Source organism: Molothrus ater, chromosome Z (assembly GCF_012460135.2).
Source record: "Molothrus ater isolate BHLD 08-10-18 breed brown headed cowbird chromosome Z, BPBGC_Mater_1.1, whole genome shotgun sequence".
Taxonomy (NCBI): domain Eukaryota; kingdom Metazoa; phylum Chordata; class Aves; order Passeriformes; family Icteridae; genus Molothrus; species Molothrus ater.
Window position 1 is genome coordinate 47,697,403 of NC_050511.2, and position 22,152 is coordinate 47,719,554.

Genomic DNA, 22,152 nt, shown 5'->3' on the forward strand with positions numbered 1-22,152 from the left:
TTCCTGTGATCTGCCAAACTTATTTTTTCTGTTCATGTGAGCAAAATTTAGAATAAGTTTTGGTCCTAAACCACCTGAGGGCTGAACAAAGCATGCATCCAGACTGGCTTGTTCACTCACCGTCTTTCATGCTTTCCATGCTCAAGATGTTGTATTTTTCATGCTTTCTGAACTCTATCATACCAGAATTCATCTCCTCTTGAACTTGCTGCCATGTGGCCCTACCCCAGCGATAGGAACTGCTGGCACATGCACAGTCCAGCTGGCTGGTGATGCTGAGAGCTGTCACTTCTTCCCTGCACTCTCCTCTCTCCATCAGAGATGTGCAACATGGTTATGGCAAAGGAGTGAACACCAGAAAAAAACTACATCTACAGCTTGCTGGCTGCGGGTTGGTGTGAGCAGCCCAGGTGGGGAGGGTGAGCCTGTGGTGGGAAAAGGGGAGTGGGGCTCTGCAAGCCTTGCCAAGATGGCCTGTCCTTATGCCTTGGATGTTGTGTTTCTCTCCTTGCAGATGTCGTGGCACCCGCAGTACCGCAGCTCCAAGTTCCGCCACGTGTATGGCAAAGCTGCCAGCAAGGATAAGTGCTACGACTGCGTGCCCATCACCCACAACATCAATGACAACCACTTCTGCGCCGTGAACCCCAGCTTCATCGCTGTGGTGACGGAGTGCGTGGGCGGCGGTGCCTTCCTCGTCATTCCCATCAAGCAGGTGAGCTCCCCAGGGAGAGCTGGCTTTCGGGAGCCCATCAGGAGGCTGGAGGAGGGACATCTTCTAGGGAGCTGGGTCACAGAGGATAGTCAGTTAATGCTGTTACCCAAATTGCAAAATGATGGAAGAGGCCCCAGTTGCCCTAGCAGGTGACTCCTGGCATGTGTGTATTTGTATGTCTTGCATTGCTGCTTGCAGATTTTTAACACCTTGCTTCATTTTACAACTCATTTGCCTTTCCTGTATAGTCAGCAGAATGTGCTGTTCTGATGTTTGTCTCCTGGGAGAAACTGCAAATTAAAAAGTATTTAGTGGATAAAGGGGGCAAAACCAGAAAGCTGCTTTAGCGACATGGATTCAGCTATGACCAAAGGAGAATATGTTATGTTTTGTTCTACCATCTCCTTTGTGGAAGAATGGAGACACAGTTATCAGGCAATGAAGCTCTTAAACTTCAAGCAGTGCTGCTGTGAAGACTTCCCTTTCAGAAACAAATCCCCTGTATATGAGTTTTCATGACTTAGGATGTGGTGAGAGGGAGAAGCTGGCTGTCTGATGTTTATTGCTTCAGTAAAATTAGGCATGCACTAACTTCAATATGGGATTATGATCTCTCTGGAATCAGGGCAGAACAGATGAAAGGCAAAAGTTCAGCCTTTAATTAAAAGTTAATTGATGGTGTTATTGTAATGCCACTTTTTTAATATATATTTGCTAAGGATGAAAGTGAACTGGTTGTGCTTGAAGAACCTAGCACAGTTTCCGGCCCTTCTGGACTTTGTTAATTCATTCCTTCAATGCTGGTGCAGTTTAGAGACTGTCCTTCTAAAATTAACCACTACCCTGTTTTTCTTAACTGATTCACTTCTGCCCCCGCAATGATGGTCTGTTGAGGCTCAACAACTTGTCTTTATCACTGAACTGCACCTGTAGGCAGACAGCTATTGACTGTGGGGGATGTGGTGTGGGACCAAGCTCTGAAAGTGCTGGCAAAAGTAGCTGAACGTGCTTGTACTGCTTACTATTAATTTTCCTGTCTTCTCACCTCTTCTCAGCTTGGCTAGTCTTTGTAGTAATTTTTCCTTCTTATACCTGCTCAGATACTCCACCCAGTTTTGAAATATTGAATGCAGAAGTCAAAGGCATGGCGGAACTAAAAAAGATACAGAAAAGGATAATTAAAGTATGTCAATGAAAATGTAAAAGTACTTTCATATGAGGAAAGACTTTGCAGGTCATGCCTCAGTCAGTCTGGGAAAAAAGGCAAGATGTATAAAGCTGTGAGGAGAAGAAGTTTAAGGAGCAACTCCTTTTGATTTGTTTGGTGAAGGGGATTCTGGAGACCAGGGAGCAGATGTAAATGCTGCTGCAGTTCAGATGTGGGGCTCTCTGTTCTGGCTGCTGATGAGTCTAGAAGAATTAATGGCTTCAAAATGGAGCTATGGACAGGAATTGGCCCCTTAAGGGTTAATCTTTGGTTGTGGATCAGAGAAATTAGGTGCTTCACACAGCTGTTCTCTGAATACCTGTTGCTGACCTATGCTGGGGGGTAAAGCAGCCTCAGCCTCCCAAAATAAAGGGATTCCCTGAGTCAGGACCTGCCATACCAGCTACTTTGTTTTGGCTACTCCACTTCCAAAGTGGTACCGTCTGGTGCAAAGCAGAAACTTTTGACTTGTGCTTCTGGATGGTGGCTTTTTGTGACTGCCATCTCTTGCTGTGAAGGTGAGCCATGGCAGACAGTGTGCTGGACACTTGGCTTGCGGCCTTGGCTGCCAGGGCATAAAGGCAGCTTGTTCTGCAGACCTGTCTGGGACAGTATTGCCCTCTTACAATGGACAGCTGACTGTGGTTATTTTTCACTGGATTCATGGGAAGCAGACACGTCCCAGGTGGGACAAAGTGTGGAGGAAGAGCCCAAGAGCCCAAGAGCCAGGATGACATTTGGTCAAAGCAAGAGGTAGTAGCCAGGACAGGGAGGGCTACAGTTGCTGAAGAGGATAAACAGCCTGTTCAGGGAGCTGTTCTTTTCCCTCCCTCCAATGTTTTTTTAGTTCATTCTGCATGTGTTGCTGCTAGGGTGGCTGCCTGTCTAAGGATATCCTTGAATGAAGCCTCAGCTTTGTCCTGTTTAACTGCACCTCCTTGCTTGTTTGTTGTACTCCTGCTGAGTCACAGACAACAAGGTCTCTCATCTCTTGAATAAATACCACTTCTTTCCTTCTGCACCAGTCTTCTTCTCTGAGAGCCTGGGGGTGGGGTATGGCTAGGGACAGTGGAGGTTATGTAAAGAATGAGTTCTTTGCCCTAGATACCATCCTTATAGCAGGCCTTTGCATTCAGCCTTATAAGAAATTAGTTGAATATTTGCCATCACTCTGGAAATGGTCTGTAGCAGGGTGTGACAGTGACATCCTGGTGAATATGTGCCACACATGGTGGAAGGGCAGCACATCTTAACAGAGAGGCAAGGGGCTGCAGCCACAGGGGTTGCCTGGTGCCCAGAACAGGCTGACTGTAAAACTCCCAAGTTCAAGGAGACATCAGCTCAGTGACTGTAAATGAGAGATCAACTGCTTTCCCACAGTGTGGCCTGGATGTAGATGTGTGGGGAAAGTGCATGCACAGCATGCCAAGGAAAGATCTTGACTGGGAGGGAAATTTTGTGGCCTTCCTTTGAGAGATGAAGTCCTGCCCTTTTCCTTTCCTGATGACCAGACTGTTGAGACCGCATCTATCTCTTCCTCTGCAGCAAAAAAAAAAAAGTGAGAACAAGGTCTCAGGAGATTATTTATACCCAGATCTGCACTCTCCAGTCTTTCAATGTGTCAGCACCAGGTGTGAAAGGGAGGATATCTGTGGCTGTGCAGACTTCATAGACACAAACTCCCCTCCCTTCTCTCTGGGAACGTGGACTGTAAAATGAGAGTGCTGATGACCCTTCTGGCCTTGCAGAACTGACAGATGTGTGAGCGCTGTGCTGGTGCCCTTCAGGGGCAGAGGTGGGGCTGACTGACCTCACAGTAATCTACCCCACAGAAATCTGCTGGGATAGTTTTGACAGATGTTCCACTAGAAGTGATTTTTGTCAGCAAGCTCCAAGCTTTTCAGAAGTGCTAGAACTTTAGAAAGGGAGTGGTTGAAAAACTGCTCATTTTCAAGCTCTGCAGGCAACTGTGGAAGTCAGGTACCACTTCATGGAACGACAACACATCTAGTTACTGAAATAGTTTTTGATCTGTAGAATGAAATTTTCTCTAGCAATGAAGATTTTCACTTCCACATGCAGATGTGCATCTGAGACTAGCAGCTCTAGTTTTATGTCATGTGTTTTTTTGGCTCTTGGGGTGTTCATGTGTGGCGTGTCCCAGGGCTTGCAATGGGGCAGGTGAGACTGGTGGCTGGGAGAGCAAGGGCTCCTTTTCCAAAGCCTGGGAGTAGGGTAAGTGGGAGTGGGGTAAGAGAGCTTTGAAGGATGGGTCAGGCAAACTGGGCTTAGGACAGCCGGGGAGTCTCCCAGAACGGAGTGGGGAGCAGACAGGCAGCTAACTCTGGGAGGGGACAGAGTTCCCTTAAGGATCAAGGGATCCCTCTCGATCCAGCTGTCCACCCCTTTTAGTTGTCATCTTGAAACCAAGCTCTGAAGCCTACAAAAGGACACTGTGGGTGGAGGAGTGCTTCTTATTAAAGGCCTTTTATCTCTCTTCTGCCTTCCCAAATCTCTTTGCATTGTCGCTGTTATAAAAGGGAATTGGTTTAGACTGTAGTTTTAAAAACCACAGTCTTTTACATTTCAAAGCCCTTTGGATGTTCAGTTTAAAGCAGGTTAGTCCCAGTTTATGCAACAAACTTTCCAGTGAAGCCAGAATAGTTACACACTGGTGTCCTGTTCTATATGCAAAATTGCAAAAACCCCCCAAAATTTAAAAGCTGGGAAAATTATATCCTATCCACGGCCTGTTTAGGGGTAGCAGATTCCCCTCAGCTCTGCTCTCCTAAGGCCCACCTCTGGAGAGGTGTAGGGAGTAGTACATCTACAGAAGTGTCTGCTTTCTAGGAGAGCACACATTTGCAATCATTTTGGTCTACAGTTCTTCCTGGCAGGAAGCAGTACGCTGGTAAGCACCACCGCTCTTGCCATTATGTCTGTCTCCCTTCTTCAGTGACTGACTTTTGCTCTTTAGCTGATGCCTGGGGTGGGTCAGGGGGCTCCCCACGCTTTTCCTGCTTCTTACAGAGGGAAGCAAGCATTACTTCAATGTTAATAAAATCACCACCACCCTTTCTACTATTTAAATATTCAGACTTGACTCTCCAGCAGAGACGGTGCTGGCAGTGTGGGTTTGTTCAATGCAATACAGCCCCCATCTGGCATAAGGCTCCCAGTACACCTTAGGGCACTTAGTCTGGGATTTGTACCAGTGCTGCCACCTAAACATGGCATGGTTTTGGGCTTTTTTTGAGAGTCCAGAATGCTGATTGAATTTGATGAATGGCTGGATTTGAACACCATAAGAGAGAAATAGCTTGCTGAAAGCAAAACGGTAATTTGTAATTTGTGTCACAAATACCTTGGTAGCCCAAAACCGAAATAAATTTTTTTTGCTGCTTGTAGGAAATATCTTCTGAAGGAGAGTTTGCTGTTGTTTATCCCCCCAGCAAAAGATCTCTAAAAAATGTCGAAGATTAATCTCATTCCTAGATGTTTCTCCTCTAAATTACTCTTTGGTGTCTGAACCTAATACTGTCTTCCAAATGTGTAGGCATGCATGGAAATTTTTTCACAGCAACATGTTCTTGGGAAAGCCTGGCAGACTTTCTTTCCTTTATGGTGGTATCATCAAGACTTGACTATCAGGGACAGCAAAAACCCCATCTTTAACAGGCAGAGAGCACCTAGGGCATTTGGAGAACAACAAGCAGAAAGTTTCTTTCTGGAGCTGCCGTGAAAATGCCCTGTAATTCCATGGCTCACCTTGATTATATTTATTTTTTTCCAGACAGGCAAGCTTGACCCACATTATCCCAAAGTATGTGGGCACAAAGGAAATGTTCTGGACATCAAGTGGAACCCATTCAATGACTTTGTAATAGCTTCATGTTCAGAAGATGCCACAGTAAGTTTACCACCTTGTACTGTGTGTTAGTACCTGGCTAATGTGCTTTTTGGAGAATGAAGTTGAAAGAAACCAAAAGCTCATGAATGTGAAATGATGTGAGATGTGAAAACATGCATATACTTATTTAAGAAGTCAGGAAAAAGTAAGATTCCTTTCGTTCTCCTGAATTCAGACCTGTGTGATGCCTTCCAGATGAAATACCAAATCAGTGTAATGAGGAAGATCTATTCTGGGGGCTTGTGCCTTTTTATGGTGTGTTTGTATGAGGAAAACAAAATATGAGTTTAAAATGGAACGGCTATTAAAGTTTAATCTCTTTGAAACTCTGTCTTTACTTTAAAAAAAGCTTCAACACAACATTATCTGGACTAGCTCTTTCAGATTAATTCCCCGCAGAGCTTGTTCCTGCACTCTGTAGGGTCATGCTGGATCAGCTGTGGTGAGGAATATGCATCATACACTTCTGCAGTGGGTGCTTGGCTGAAGTTAGTGTGGGTAAGATGTAGACACTGTGGCAATTGAAAGATTCTAGTTGTGTTTGTAAGGGACAATTTAGCTCATATCTCCCTACTGGAAGATCACTTTCAAAAGGTCTTGTAAAAAGTGTGATGCTGACGTCTTTGATAGTGAGAATGTCTGACTAACTGCCATGCTTTTTTCCAGAGATCCCATGTGAGATCCCACTGGGTTTATTCTCACTCTGCCATAGAGCATCAGGGAGTTTTCTCCTGTTATTTTCTCCAGACCTGGCTTGGTTCACGTGCTCTGCCATTTTAATTCTGCCAAAAAGTCAGTTTTGATTACAAGCTTTTTTGATTGTCCTTCCTTTTTTGTGACTGCTTGTTTTGCTTGTTTGGATACTCCTCTGTGGTTTTTTTTGTTTTTTTTTATTTCTTTTAAGGCTTCTTTCAGTTTCTGAACTGATGGTGAAGATTTTATTGTATCTTCCAACCTGTATCCAGGCTTTCATGCTATCTCAGGAGGTATGGCATGGTATGACTTACTTGTGGCAGAGGGCACCACCTTGGCCACTCTTTTGAGCCTCATATGAGAAATGAACACAATCCTCAAAACATCCCACTGCAGTTACAGAATCACAGAAGCGTTTGTGTTGAAGGGGAGGTTTCTTTCACCACCTCTCTAGGCAGACCACTTGTTCCTATTCTTCACTCCTCCCAAGGGGAATCTTTTTCTTTCCAGTGCAGTTAATGACTGCTGTATCCTGCCCTCCTACCGTGCATTTCAAGACAGAGCCTGGCTCTGTTTTCTCAGTTAGTCTTGTAAGTATTATATCTTGTAATAATATATCTCAGTTAGTCTTGTAAGTATTGAAGCTTTTATCAATTTGCTTGGAAGCTGTCTCTTCTCCAGGCTGAGCATGACCATCTTCCCCAGCTTTTACTTGCAAGATAAAGTGCTGCAGTCTCCTGGGCATCCTGGGTGGGCCTCCAACATCTTTCTTGCACTGAGGGGTACAAAACTGGATGTACTATCCCCAGATTTCCTTTCCAGTTTTCTCCAGAAACTTGACACTGGATCATTCCTCAGACTAAAGAATGGAAACAGGGAGCATGTCACAGGTCTCAGTACCAAAAGTTGTTCCAAGAAGTCTGCCTGTCTGTGACTGTACTTGCTTTTTACTACTCTCCCATCCTCATCCTAGCACCAGAAAATGGTATCTTAGGGGTCTTCTGCACTGTGACATGTTGTAGAGACATGTCCTCCCTGCCTGCTAAGTAGCAAGGACAGCAGACTGTTTCTTGGTGTGACTGTCTTTCCTGATACCTCATAGCTGGACCTTGGATGTCACTTCCTCTATGCCCTACTCAAATAATTGGGTTTCTCCAAGCCTTGTTCAGATGAGCTGAGAAGATCTCCAAGGCTACAGATCCTGTGGCCTCAATAGGTCCTCCTTCCAGGTGTTGAGTATCCTTCTAGGGAAAATGGGATGCATCTGATCTCCAGGCATTGCTATATTGCCATATACATCCATTGCCTTTGATGCTCTCCTTTTGTACCTTCAAAGAGTTTGGCTCCATCCTCTCTGTGCCTTCATGCTATGTAGTTGAAGGGCAGCCAGAGACTGAACAAATTATTTTCTTTTGAGCTCTCCTCAGATTTGCTGTGTTACTGCTTCCTTCTCATCTCTTGTCTGCTGTTGGACTCGTTCTGTGGGGTCAACATCTTACTTAACCTGCCTGTTCTGGAGAGCTCAGATTGGACATACTGTTGAGACATCTTCATGGCAATATTTCTTCTGTTTTAAGAGAAGTTTGAGAAAGGTTTTTTGGGGGTCACAGAGGTGTCCACCGCTTCCACTGGGCTGGACATAAGAGGAAAAGCCTTCCTTCCAGCCTGTTGTTAAAAGCCTGGTGCTCTCTTCTATTTCTGAGCATTAGTAAGCCACTGTGCAAGTAAGACTTGTGGCTTACTACAAGGATGCATCTAAATGCTTACTGGGCTGGGCCTCCCTTTGAGCAAGGCTACAAGCCTTCTGAGTAGATAATGGAAATTTCACTTCTCCCACATTGCTCAGAGGTTTCTTGACTGTTAACCAGCCTTTCTGGAGCTTGCTTTGGTGGTACCACTGTTACCAAAAATTGGTAAAAATAAAAGCTTCTTAACACTAACATAGCATTAAATAGCAGACATTCTTTATTTAGCTGGGTGTATGAGGGGATATCTCCTCTCAAATATCATGCATGCTGACTACAAAAGAAACTCCTGTTTAGATACTATATTTTATGTACATAGTCACTGATTTTTCCCTGAATAAGCATAGTAATAATTTCCCTAAAATCAGTAACATATTTTCTCTCTCTTTTACTCATGTGTTCTTCTGTCCTGGGTATCTCTTTGGTCATCCCTGGTGGTCAGTGACTCTCAAAGTCATACTTGACCACACAGTCAAGTGGTAAAAGTTGGCACAACTGGGCTGGTTGCTTTCCAGTTCTTTTTCTTACAGAATGGGCATTGTGCCGTTCCACAGGCAGTGGTTTTTGAAGAATAGGCATTGTGTTAGCCTGCCAGGTGCAGACAATTTTTCATCTGACAGCACCACAGCTATCTTTTGTGGTGCACAGCTGGAGCTATGTAGAATGGTACTTTTGGGCATGGGAAGGATTGTACGTTCTCTGTGAACAGTGAGTTCCAGTTCTCCCTGCTGTTTCAGGTGGGCTTAGGGCTGAGGCCTATGCAAAGGCCTAGGGGTTGAGAGTTTGAGCTTATCTTCTTAGCCCTTCTGTTCTTCTTGGCAAATCATCAGGCATGAAGAGTTGAAGTTCTGCTGCCCTCTGGTTAGAGGGGCAACTCTGTGCCTTTTACTTCATTTTATCAGACTTTCCTCAAGAGGTATCAGGGTAGACAGCTTGTTCATGCTTGGATTGTCCCTGCTAGCCCTGCAGGCCTGAGTCCAAGTCCTGCCTATTCTGCACACCAAAGAACTGGAAATTTCTGCCTTTTAATGCAGTCTGAGATTCCAGCCAGGTGGTTTTCTCTGCTTTTATAACCAATCATTTCACAGCATGAGGTGGCTCATTCTAGGCAGTTCTTGTCAGCATGAACACAACCTATTTTCCCCTTTTCTAGTCTCTTAGCCCCATTTCTTTAGTGACAGCTGTTGAAACTGTAAGGAATCAATCAGTCTGATTGTAAAGTGTGATATTTTCTCTAACTACTGTAGAAGTTCATGCAGATACTGCTGGACTCTACAGCCATTGCATTTCTGGTGGGCTTGATTCCTTATTGGGATAAAGAATACACTGCTGAGAAGGGTGCTGATGCCAGGAGGTCCCAGAATTTGGGTCTGCTTCTTATTTGTCTTAGAAAGGTGTGATCCTCATCAACCAAACAGTAGGAGACTTGGGCATCTGTGGCTGGTTTCCACAAACAATGTTCCAAAGAGCATTTTGCTTTTGCTTCAGGCTAAGAAATAGAAAAATTATGACACAAGCATAGTAATTTTCATTGAGCCAAAGAATTAATCATCTGTTAGCATCCTAAATACTTGTGTTTCTAGGGTTAGTGTGGGAAAGACTCCTTTTATACCCACGTAGGTTCAGCCCCTCTTGCTGGTTTCTGCTATTGTTTTCTTCCACCACAGGAGGACAGAGCATTTTTGTCTTCATGCAGCATCCTTCTAGAAGGACCCAGAGCTGTAGGTGGGCCTGTTACAAGACAGCACGCTCCCAGTGCTGAGTGGCTTCAGTACACTTAAGAGGCAAGGGCTGCAAGATTAATGGTTTATTTCTTCCCCTTGGGAATAACTTTTCATAATTGTGCTGACAGGTCTAAGGGTTGGATTGCCACATTTAAAGAAACCCTGGTAGGACTGTTGTCTGAAGACAGAACATAAAGAGGAGTCTTCAGGTCCACAGAATAGTAAAGATACAAATAACAAGGATAGGTGTTCAAAAAAGCCAGTTGCATTCCTATTTACTACAAATGGAATAGTAATTCCAAGGCAGTTAATAGCTATTGATAAATTCCGAACTAGCTCCTTCTCAGGAATTTCACAAAGACCCATGCTGTGCCATTCAGGTTAAAATCTGGGACATCCCCAATCAGTTGCTAAAAAGAAACATTACCACTCCGAAGAAAGAACTTCTTGGGCATGCTCGAAGAGTCGGTCTGATTGAATGGCATCCCACGGCTGATAACATCCTCTTCAGCTCTGGCTATGACTACAAGGTGGGTCTGTGCTCCTAGGACACCCTGTTTGGCTTGGTGTTTTGAAATTTTGTTTTAATTTCAACCTGTAAGATGGTACTAAAGAGTTTGGAAGCTTTCTTCAGGGGGAATTTCCATGGTGACTCAAAAGCAAAAGGATGTTGCTATAAGTTCAAAAGGACTGTCTAATTTTCCAGCCTTCTGATGAACTTCAGTCTACTCTGCACTTCTCATTTACTGAATTGCATACAGCATGCAATGCCGTCCACTTTTCTTTGTGCTACTGAACGTATATGCACTGATGTTTTCTATTTTTATGTACAAAATGTGGTTTCTAAGGAAATTAAAATATTGGACATTCTTAGCTGACACTGATACATTGCTGTTAGTGTCAGGAATTATTTTAAGTGATGGAGAACAATCACTTATGATGGTAAGACCTATACATGTCGAGAAAAGATGAAGTGAATAAAATACACAAAGTCCCGGGTGTGAGGCAGCAAAGGACTGATTTTTTAAATTATTTTTGCTCCAGATAATGATCTGGAACCTTGGTGTCACGGACGCTGTTATTTCAAACCCAGTGAAGATTCTTGATGCTCACAAAGATGTGGTACTCTCCATGTCATTCAACACAGATGGCAGTCTCCTTGCCACTGCTTGCAGGGACAGAAAGATACGTGTGATAGACCCTCGTGCTGGAACAGTCCTACAGGTAGGTTGGGTTCAGAGGTTTATGGTCCATCTGATCTCACCTCTTGGAGTGCTTCCGCTCCTGGGTACCTTCATTGCCATAAAAGATGATGCATCTGCATTGCCCAAGGCACTATATGGCGTTGTTCCCTTCTATTTTCCACAGAATGCTTGCTGTCATTGTTGAAAACAGGGATTTTGTATCTTGATACCATGTTCCTTGCTCCTTGAAACCTTACTTGGATTGTATTGTTTTCATAGGTACCTTCTGCAGCCCTCTGAGGGACATGGGAGGGAATGTAGAGATCAGGTGGAGAGGTGGATGCAAGTGTACATTTGTCCCAATGACAAATGTCTCAATGGTTGTTCTTGTTGCCTGGATTTTGTTGGCTAGGTGCAGCTGGCTGCATTTTGTAGCTATTTGCAGAGGTTTGTGTACACAGAAAGTCCTGCCTGGAACTACTAAAGACTGCTGTCTTGCAAATATGTGAATCAATAGTTAGAGAGGTGAGACTGGCTCAGCCAGTCAGAGCAGGGTGTTGATAACACCAGGATTGTGGGTTTAATCCCTGTATGGGCCATTCGCTTTAGAGTTGGACTTGATGATCTTTGTGTGTCCCTTTCAACTCAGAATATTCTGTGATGTGTTGTTGAGATTTTGGGAATGATCCTGAAGAGTTTAGGCCACTATTTTCAGATGCCTGTGAAATCCTGCTCACCATTGTTCAGCTGGGCTGAGCAGATCTTTCAGATGTGAGTGAATGAGAGTTGTCAGGTAACATAAAATGTCACTATGCAACAGATATTGTCTTACTCAAGCAGTGTCCTTTCTCTTCTACAGGAAGGAAGCTACAAGTCTCACAGAGTCAATAAAGTCTCATTCCTTGGAAACATGAAAATGCTGTTTTCTACTGGAACGTCTCGGTGGAATAATAGGCAAATTGCATTATGGGATCAAGTGAGTTGGACCAAAAATCCTAACCCTACCAGCTTCTGCTTTCTCTCTTTTGCTGTCACTTTAACTTTCCACCTGCCACATACACAGGAATTGATTTATAACAGGAATTCAGAAGTGATCTGTCAGATTCCTGAGGGGTGATAGGTCTTACTGGTGTGAGACATAACTGAGTTTCTGGAGAGGTTTTCAACAGAGAAGCCTAAGAGAGCAAAGTGAATGCTGTGCCCATGTCCTGGTTTTGGCTGGGATAGAATTAATTTTCTTAGTAGCTGGCACAAGGTTGTGGTTTGGATTTAGTGTTGAAAGCACACTGACATTTTGGGGTGTTGCTAAGTAGTGCTTACCCTAAGTCAAAGACTTTTCAGTGTCTCATGCTCTGCCAGTGTGCAGGTGCACGAGAAACCGGGAGGGAGGATATCCAGGACAGCTGATCTGAACTGGCCAAAGGGATATTCTTTACCATAGAACGTCATGCTCAACTGGGGGGACTTGGTCAGGAGCCATGGATTGCTACTCAGGGACTGGTTGGGCATTGGTCAGCAAGTGGTGAGTGGTTGTGTTGTCCATCACTTATTTTTCTTGAGTTTTATTCCTCTCTCTCCCTTTTCATTACAATTGTTATTGTTCTTTTTTTTTTTGCTTTTTTTTTCAATTACTTAACTATTTGTATCTCAACCATGGGTTTAATTTTTTCTGATTCTCTTCTCCATCCTACCAAGGGGAAGTGGGCAAATGGCTGCATGGTACTTAGTTGCTGACTGAGTTAAACCACAACAGCCCACTACAAGAAGAAATTGTTCAAAGGACCTCATGGTTACTGTAGCTCTGACTTAACATGGCTCTTACTGGTCTTACTGGCAAACTGGTCCTGGAAAGAGAAATGAGCTCTAGACACAGCATACTCAGATGAAGCCCTCAAAGAAGAAAATTATGTTGGGTGTTTTTGATTTCTGATGATTCCTGACAGTAGAGTACTGAGGTAGTGCTTAATTGGTCATTTCCAAGACATCTGATCTCCTGTCAGGATGGCTGCTCTCATCTGCCCTTTCATATGTAGTGAGATATTTTTACTTTGTCAGCATCTATACATGCCTCTGTGCATCAACCACCATGCAGCACAATCTTTTGTCTCTTTGTAGTGCTGTCACGCTTTGTTACCAGACAAAGCTGGTAGACCAGGCCTACAATTTGCTATGATTTGGCTATGTTTGGACATGGCTTCTTTGCACATGTGAGACACAAAGCACAATGCTGCTGTCTGAAGGCTTTCCATAATGCTAAGCAGTGCTGTGACACTTCATGGGTGTCATGTCAGGGTTTTACGTGCTTGGTTTAAAAACATAGTGGAAAGATCTGTGAAGCAAGGTGTGTAAAGCCTCCTTAGGAACAGGGATTGGCACAGAGCCTCCCCAGCAGGCCTCTTTCCCATGTCCACACCCGTCTTTGCACCTAAACAGAAGCCCTGGCTTACTGCAGCCTGCAGCTGGTCAGTTCTGCAGGAGAAAATGTATGTTAACCCTATGCTAAATACATGTTTATGTGAGAATCACCACATGGACAGCCATAAGACACCAGAGTCTGCTTTGTTAGGCCTCCCAAAATCACTCCCTTCAGCAGTGCAGAGATAGCTTTGTACAAGACATGAGAGCTTTGCATATGGAGTGGTGTGCTGTGTCCTCCTACATGGCTTACCTACAAAAGGCCAGTGGGAGGTTCTGTCCTTGTATCAGGCACCTTCCCACTGTGCAATGCTGGGATTGCTTGGCTGATGCAGACTGCTCTTGTGGGTGGTGCACTGTCATGAAAGTATTGCCTAGACTAGAGGTTTTGAGAGAACATGAGTAAAATTCAGTGTGAATTTTACACCAGTGGTGCAGGTGTACCCTGAAGGCCCCTTCATCTCCTGCGGTCTGGCCCGTGTAGAGGCAGGCAATGTTTCTTACCATATCTACCCTGAAATGCCATCGGATACCTGAGGTGTTATAGTGGTAGGAACTTCAGACAAGGACTGGGACAGAGCACCCATTTCTCACCCACAGAGCTTTGCAGCAGTCTGTGCATGGCTGTGGGTCATTACAGAGCTGTGCTCACATGCCACTGCCAGGTGGGGCTCAGGTGAGGTGTCCTGGACTTGAGGTGACTCACAGGTGATTGCAGCTGACTCTTTTTCCTGTGTCCTGCCCAGAATGACCTTTCTGTGCCTTTACTGGAGGAGGATCTGGATGGCTCCTCGGGACTTCTGTTTCCTGTCTATGACTCTGACACACACATGCTTTATGTGGTGGGAAAGGTAAGTGCTTTCCACATCAGCAAGTGCAGGCCTGTTTGATTCTGCTGTCAGCCTGTGTTGTGACAGACTGAGGTCAAAGATGCTCCTGAAGCATGTTAACCTAAGGATATGAGCAGATGGGGTGGGGCCAGAGGGTTCTTCATCATCAGGTTACATTTACCACCTTTACAGATGTACCATGTTTGTTGTGGAGAGGTACGCAGCTGGGTCCTAACCTTCCTGTATAGGAATTTGAGAATAAGCATTTGTTTCATGGTTGATCCTGCATGGTTGCTTGGGGCCAGGAATTCTCAGATTGTTATGCTGAACAGCAGAGTCCGGCTGATGTTGATTTTCTTTGCCTTTAGGGTGATGGAAACATACGGTACTATGAGGTAAGCCCTGAGAAACCATACCTGAACTACCTGATGGAATATCATTCTCACTTACCACAGAAGGGAATTGGTGAGTGCCAGAATGTCTAATGTTACAAGAGGATTGTGGTTTCTTCATTTTAGAGGCTGCCAGAGTCTAGGAATATCCAAAATTCTGTTTAGAAAAGAGCATGGAGAACCTCCACACAGGTTTACAGGTGTTTACAGTCAGCTTGGCATAGCTCACCCAAATATGACAGGTGGTATTACAGGGTCAGAGCTTGGAAAGGGCCCTTCTGACCAGCATGGGCTGGGCAGTTTTACCAGTCACTGCTACATCTCCTCTTACATGCCTAGTCAAAGTGGAAAGGAGGATAGTCTGGATTTAAAAGTAGAGAATGCTCCTTGCCACTTGTCAATCTGTTTCAAGATTTTTGTCTTTGAGCTCTATTTCCATCATTTCCACTCTGTGATTTCTGTGGTAACAGATGCTTCACAGCTTAATGCCTTCAGTCTTTATTGCTGTCTACCTTCTTTTTTACTGACATTTCCTATTCAGAAATAGATCTTTTGTGGTTAGGTCACCTCTCCTCCCTTGGAGACCCTTGCTTATTAACCTTTGTACTACCCACTGTTTAATTAATGTCACAGAATTTAGCTTTCAGCCCTCAGACCTTATTGTTAACCCTTTCTTGAACCTTGTCTGGTCTACTCTGAGTCATATTCCTCTACATATTTCCTCTACACTATCTGTGGACACTCCTACTCATAGAGAACATTGGTATGGATATTTGGCAGCACTGAATTTTGTGCCTGCAGGTTTCCTTAAAAAAATAAAATTAAAGGAATATATTATTTAAAACTTAACTGTAAGGATCTGCTTGTTTTTCAGTTTTTATAATCCTTTTTTTATAATCCAGTACAACATCCTTATTTCTCATTGTCATAGTCTTTTTAAAAATAATTTCATGCAAAGTAAGTGTACAGGTGTTTTTAAAAGGTGAATCAAGTCTACTTCCCTAACTTGCTTTGTTGAGCTGATCAAGCGTACTGCTAAGGTTATTGTAAAAAAGTTCCTTTAACATATTATCAAAACAAAATACTGTATGGAGGAGTGGAGTTTAGATTCACTTTTAGATGAATTTATAATGTAAAGTGCAACAGGCCTTCATGTAGAATCTGCTGCTTAAAGAAGTCACTGGGTATTAGTAGAAAACTAAGCTTGGGTGCCGTGAAGCAAGGTCTACAAGCATAGGGAATCTCTTTTTTTAAGGGAATTGATGTGGATATAGCTTTGAACTGTACAAGCTAATGAGAGAGAAACCCACTGAGGTTATCAGGTAGTTTGGAGACCTTGAGTGGCTTAGCCAGTCCCTAAAACACAAATGGGCAGAATTGATGTCCACACCCTTCTCATTCTCATTTCTGTTTTGGGACAGAATTGGGGGAGGATAATTCCCTGGAAGGTATTTCAGCCATATAGAGCTATTCTGGTGTTGTTTAGGTGTCCTGAAATCCCTCCTCCTAGTGATCCTGATACTCAAATGCTGTGGCATTACCTGCCAGCTCTGCTCTCTTCTGCTCACTCTATTTGGAGCCCATTAGAATGAATAAGGAGCAGGAGGCTTAGCATGAAACCCACGCATGTATGTAACAACATTGTCTGACATAAAAAACAGTAATTATTTAGTCTTGTCATTTGTGCCACTGAGCCAGTTACGGACGCAGACCTCAAACCATGCTGATGTGGTGCTGATGCTATGACGTCTTTCATTTCTTGATGACCCTTTTCACATGGCTGATGACATTAACTTTCCCAAGGAGATTTGTACTCCATTTATTTCATGCTCTTCCCCCAGGAATGATGCCAAAGAGAGGTCTTGATGTGGCAGCTTGTGAAATTTTCCGTTTTTACAAACTGATTCCAACTAAAAGCCTGATTGAGCCCATCTCCATGATTGTGCCTCGACGGGTAAGTTGACCTCAGATCATGTTCTTATCTGAGGCAAATATCAGTGAAAAAATGGGTGCACTGCCTCCTCTCTGCAACTCTTGGGGGAACGAGAGTAGGTAGAACAAGAGATTTTCTCTCTCCTGGCATGGGGGACGTAGCTGGCCTGTTTCTGGGGCAGCCCTGCCAACAAACCCTGTCTGGTAACTCAAGAGTTACTCAGGAGTTTATTCAATTTAATATCTGACTTTCCAAGACATGCTGCCAGATCTGCTAGCTGTCTGTAAACTTCTCCAATAGAATCTGTGTGACATAATGACGAAAGAGGGAGAGGGGTTGGAGCTGGTGTTGGGTGGCATAACAATCTCCTTGTGGAAGAAGGAAGAATCACCCTGGTAAAATAGGAACTATGGGTGTCTACCCATTGGGTGGAGTTGTGTTACAGACGGTTGTTCTGCAGCATGTAAGGCACGACCTGTTGCACTGAGGGTGATGTAGGAGTAAGTCTCAGAGCTGGTGTCATTAGAGAAAGAAACAGGCCTTGAATCTGTAGCTAGCCAAGGTAGCTCCTGTGTGACTGTGTGGGCATGGGTACATGGGAAATGTCAGTACTGTGCTCTCTACTTCCAGAAAGTAGAATATAAAAAGAAGGTACGAGTTCCTTGCATTCAGAGACACAGGAGAGCTAATGCTCACTGCAACTCCCAACCAGGCGTGTTCCTCCAGCTTTATCTCCTTGGCCAGTTTCTGTCAATTGATAATCAGCTGATGATTTGGGACTTGTCCATCCTTTGTATCCATGTATTCACCCTCAGGAACATGATTTCATGGGGGTTGAGTTAGCCTATGTTAACCACCCCGAGTCTGAAGACCTTACTAGCACGAATTAAATTAGGCCTCCAGATACAATTCTTCTGAGTTCAGGTGAGGAGCAGAGAGGTCCAGAGCAGGTGAAAAGACTTTATGTCCCTGCAGTGAGTGCTCATGGCACTCCCTTGTGCTGAAGGGGAATAAATTAATTTCTCCACCACAATCCAGTATGACCTCTTTAAGCCAAAATCTCACTGACATAGTTACTCTGGACTTTTGTTTGTTTCCAGTCGGAATCATACCAGGCAGATATCTACCCCCTGACTGCAGCAGCCCAACCGGCACTGACAGCAGAAGAATGGCTCGCTGGGATTAACAAAGGTCAGCACATGGAGAGCTCCCCAGCCCTTCAGCTCCCCTGTGGATGTGATAGCCTGGTCAAAGAGTGAGAAAGCTAGATAAGTTTTCCCAGAATTGGCCTGGGAGACTTTAGGGAGCTGGAGATAAACAACTATAGCCCATTATTAAAAACAACCTGTAGGTAGTGTTTTTCTAGTATCTGTTTTCCTGTTATTCTCGTAAGATTGTTTACAAATGGGTGTCTTGTTAATTAGCCAATCAGGGGAAATGTATTAAATGACTACCTGTATTGACCAGGGTGTAAAAAGAAGCAGTTCAGTAAAGATGGGAGGTCCTTATACTAGTTAGCCTTCTGACTGTCTATGTGTCATTTGTGACGCTCCCCAGCTGCTGCCAGCTCTCTGGCCTATTACCTGCTAGAGAAAGAGAAAAGAAGGAAAAGGAGAGGCATAGTAAATATGGCTGGAAGTTAAGATGATTTGTTGGCTGTAAATTCTGGAAGCTGCTCTGGTCATGTGCCTCCATGTTTATCTTCGAATGAAATGGTTAGAGCTGGTTCTTAGAATGAATTGCTTAGTGCTGATTTTTGAGTGTGGTTTGGGAGTGCTCACTTGTCTCCTCCCTCCCTAGGGCCTCTCTTGGTATCCTTGAGACCAGGCTCTGAAGCTGTGAAGTCCCTGCCACAGTTTCCTGATCAAGAGCCCCTCACAGAAGCTACTGACGTGAGCCAGCAACAGGAAGCACAAGGAAGGATATCAGTGGAGGACAAGCAGAAGCCAAGAGAGATTGAACGTGGCAGAAAAAGGCTGAAAGTGGAAGAGAATCTGCCAGAAAATCAACAAACATGCCTCTCCAATGGCTTTGATGTATTTCAGTGTCCACCACCAAAAACTGAAAGTGAGGTATGAATGTCTAGGGTAAAGTGTTGGGGCTACAGGCTAGGCTCAAAGCCAGATGATGAAAGAATGCCATTCACACGGTGGCAATTCAGGGAGGGGTTATTTTTCAGGCCTGAGTCAGTGCAAGCTCTTTGTTCTTTGTGGTGGCAAAAACTCAGCCTGCCCTGACTGCCACAAGGAAGCAGAAGTACAGCCCAGCAGTGCCCTAGCTGAGGGTGTCTGGAAAGGAGGGGGCAGTCAGCATTCTCACTTCTAGGCATTCTTGTGGCACAGACCTACCTGGTGACTGGCTGGGCACAAGGAGGTCCTTGGGACCTTAGGGTTCTGGGGTTTATGCAGGATAAGCCTTTGATGAGAACTGCAGTCAGCAAGCCTGCAGCAGAGGTGAGGCAGCAGAGATTTCTGTGAAAGGAGTGGGTGTACTCCTGGTGCATCCATGTAGTCTTAACTGCCTGATGTACTGTGGACCCTGACATGGAAAAGAGTCTACATCTGCAGCTCACTGCTGAAGGTCAACTTATTAGTGCAGTGCTGTTGAGATTGGCTGCTGGCTGCAGCATGCACCTGGGAAATCCTCGAGAAAAGATCCTGGCAGGTCCACGATCTGTCTTTAATAATGGAAAACCACCTCTCAGTATAGTAATCAAAGCTGGCACAGTGGTACATCTCTGTGGTGATTTGTCAGCCTCCCACTGTTGGCAGCTCAGGGACATTTTCAAGTACGTGCAGTTTGTTTGCTTTTAGGAAACTTGGAATAATTTTCTTCCCCTACCTTTCATCTCTGCAAGAATTTAGCATCTGCACCTTGATAGGGCAGGAATTTCCACATCTGAATTTCCCTGTGGTGTGAAAAAGGATCTTTTTCTGTGTGTTTCTGAGCTGACACCCTAAGGGTACAGAAGCAGCCTTTGCAGAGCTGAGTGCTCTGCTGCATGCATAGTGAAAGACAATGCTAGTCCCAACTGGAAGAAGGAAAAAGGAGTTGTCCAAGGTCAGAGAAGGAGATGTGGCAGACCCAGGAATCTAGACTCTAAATACTTCCTGTGAAACACATGCAGTCACTACCCAATCTAGTGGACAACAGGAGCATTGCTGGTGTTGTCTGCTGGTTGAAGGCCTCCTCCTTAGATGTTTCTCTCAGAAGTGATGTAACAAGTCTGATGGCATTGTCAGGTTAAACCTAATTTTTTCAGTGTAAAGGAAATAAAATGTGTGCTTTCTTACAGCTTTTACAGATGTATTACCGGCAACAGGAAGAAATCCGTCGACTACGTGAGTTGGTAATCCAGAGAGATATCCAAATTAAACAGCTGTCGCTGGAGCTCAGAAACCTCTGCACGGACACAGATGATTAATGGGATTGCTGGCCTACAGCTCTTTGTTCCCCTGGACACAGTGGGAGACTCTAGTTCCTGCAGATAACTCCTCCTAGGTTTTTTACTGGGGGTAGAATTGATATTTTAGGCAGCATGGACTTGCCTGGCTTGTGGTGGTCACATTTCCCTAATCATCACCAGACAGTTTTTGATGGACTTGCTGCGCTTCTTCAGGCTCCCTTTGCTTGCCTGCTCACCAATGTCAGAAGCTTGTGTATTAATGCTAGTGAGAGACTTTGGAAAATCTTGCTCTTCTGCTCCTGGAGAAGTTACATGTTAAGCTCTAGGAATGACCTGTTTTGCTGTCCTTCCACATGACAGGAGACTGGGAGACTGAAGGCAGCTACCAGCTTCTTTTCTTGCTCTGGGCCCAGCGATGTGGCTCCTGTGGCTGCTGTCCCCTTGCTCAGGGAGTCCACTCTGCTGAGCTTCAGAGGCACCTCTAGCTCCAAAGTGATCCTTATGCACCCCTCTCACCTCACAGCTTGGCCCAGCCCCCAGGTGCTTTGGGAAAGCCGTGGCTGCCCTGACCTGGTGCTGGGGATGCCAAGGGCCAGCACTCTTGTGATAGGAAAAGTAGACTTGGTGTTGGATGTCTTGCTTAAAAAAGGTCATGGTGTGAGCTAGCTCCTGCCAGAGAAGCTGAAGAGTCTCTGTGTCATGTGAGTTAGTGGCCTTCTTTCCCTTCTTCTGCCAAAGACCAGCTGCAGTCAACTGGGGGTCATCAGAGATTGAGAACAGCATTTAAAGCTCCACAGTGTTGACAGTGGGGGAATTTGCTAGGAAGGTTTAAAAGAATGAGTAGGGACTTGGACCCCCAGCCCACTGCAGGCATTTCAGCAATGGTGCTAGAAGATTTGCGTCAGCCACAGTAAGATCACAGGGCCGTGGCCAGTCATGAACAGCCCTCCAGGGTTGCTGGGATATCACTTGTCCTTAATGACTGCAGCTGCTTCTTCCTTCACACCCAGGTGCCAGCACCTTGTCCCATTCCTGAAGCCGTCTACAGCTGCAAGTTCCCTCTTGCCAGCTGTATTGTTCAGCCCCCTGCATCCTCCCAGGCTGCTCAGCCTTCCTCAGCCCTGTGGCCACACTGACCTGTGCCCTTCAGCACCAGCTCTCTGGCTCCATGCTGGACCTTATGGAGATGTCTTAAACCCAGGCAGAGCAAGCAAACACTGTTTAACCTGTAACTGTGCACCTCTATTGTGGCACATAGAAATCATGGAATCAACTAGGGGATATGTCTAGGACAAATCCTTGTCACCAGATGTGTTTTATTGGCTGCATTTTTTTTTTGGCTTATTTTTTTAAATACGAAATAATTTAAATTATTTCCAAAGTAAAGTAATTTTTCCAGGGGATTTTTACATCCTCTTGAGAACTGTTTCTTTGTTAATCTATGACTGGCTAGCATAGAAAATGGTTGGCCACTATGTTTTTATCCTTGGGTTTTGTTGATTTCAGCATTTATGGAAAAGAAGGTGCTTTTATTTAGGCTTTGGGAGTCTATTTAATCAAAACTTCTTTTTTAGACGGTATGCCTGTAAAAGCGTGGACTGTGAAATGTATTTAAATTTGGAGCTTAACTGCAACCACTAATCTTTCACTGGAAAAAACCTTGAGGAAATGGAGTTTTGCGTTCATGATCTGTGCCTAAATAGTATTGAGTGATCATTCTAAGTTTCAAAACTCCTAAAAGCTTTGTAAAAAACTGTTGAACATGGGGATAAAAAACAAATCTGTGCAATGAAAAGCAAATATAACTGAATAATAAATATATTTAGAGTTTTGCATTTTTATACATGCAAGATTGTTGTTTTATTATTGTATTTTTGAAGTGACTGAAACTTAAGCTCAATCAAGGGCAGAAAGGAGTGTCACCTACTGTCTCTTTTGCTTGTGTCAAGCTGTGGCCTTACAGTAGGGGGTGGGTTGTACACAGAGTTATGCAGATGG

The 22,152-nt window shown here is 44.4% G+C and overlaps 1 protein-coding gene across 1 annotated transcript; it reads left to right on the forward strand.

Annotated features, from left to right (window-relative positions):
- Positions 1 to 514: 514 nt before the first annotated feature.
- CORO2A (coronin 2A) lies at positions 515 to 21,995 on the forward strand. The gene is made up of 11 exons (XM_036403527.2): positions 515 to 715; positions 5,716 to 5,832; positions 10,375 to 10,524; positions 11,039 to 11,218; positions 12,038 to 12,154; positions 14,340 to 14,444; positions 14,792 to 14,888; positions 16,657 to 16,769; positions 17,849 to 17,939; positions 18,549 to 18,820; positions 20,044 to 21,995. The coding sequence occupies exons 1-11, from the start codon at positions 515 to 517 to the stop codon at positions 20,170 to 20,172; spliced, it is 1,572 nt and encodes a 523-aa protein (XP_036259420.1). The 3' UTR covers positions 20,173 to 21,995.
- The last annotated feature ends 157 nt before the right edge of the window (positions 21,996 to 22,152 follow it).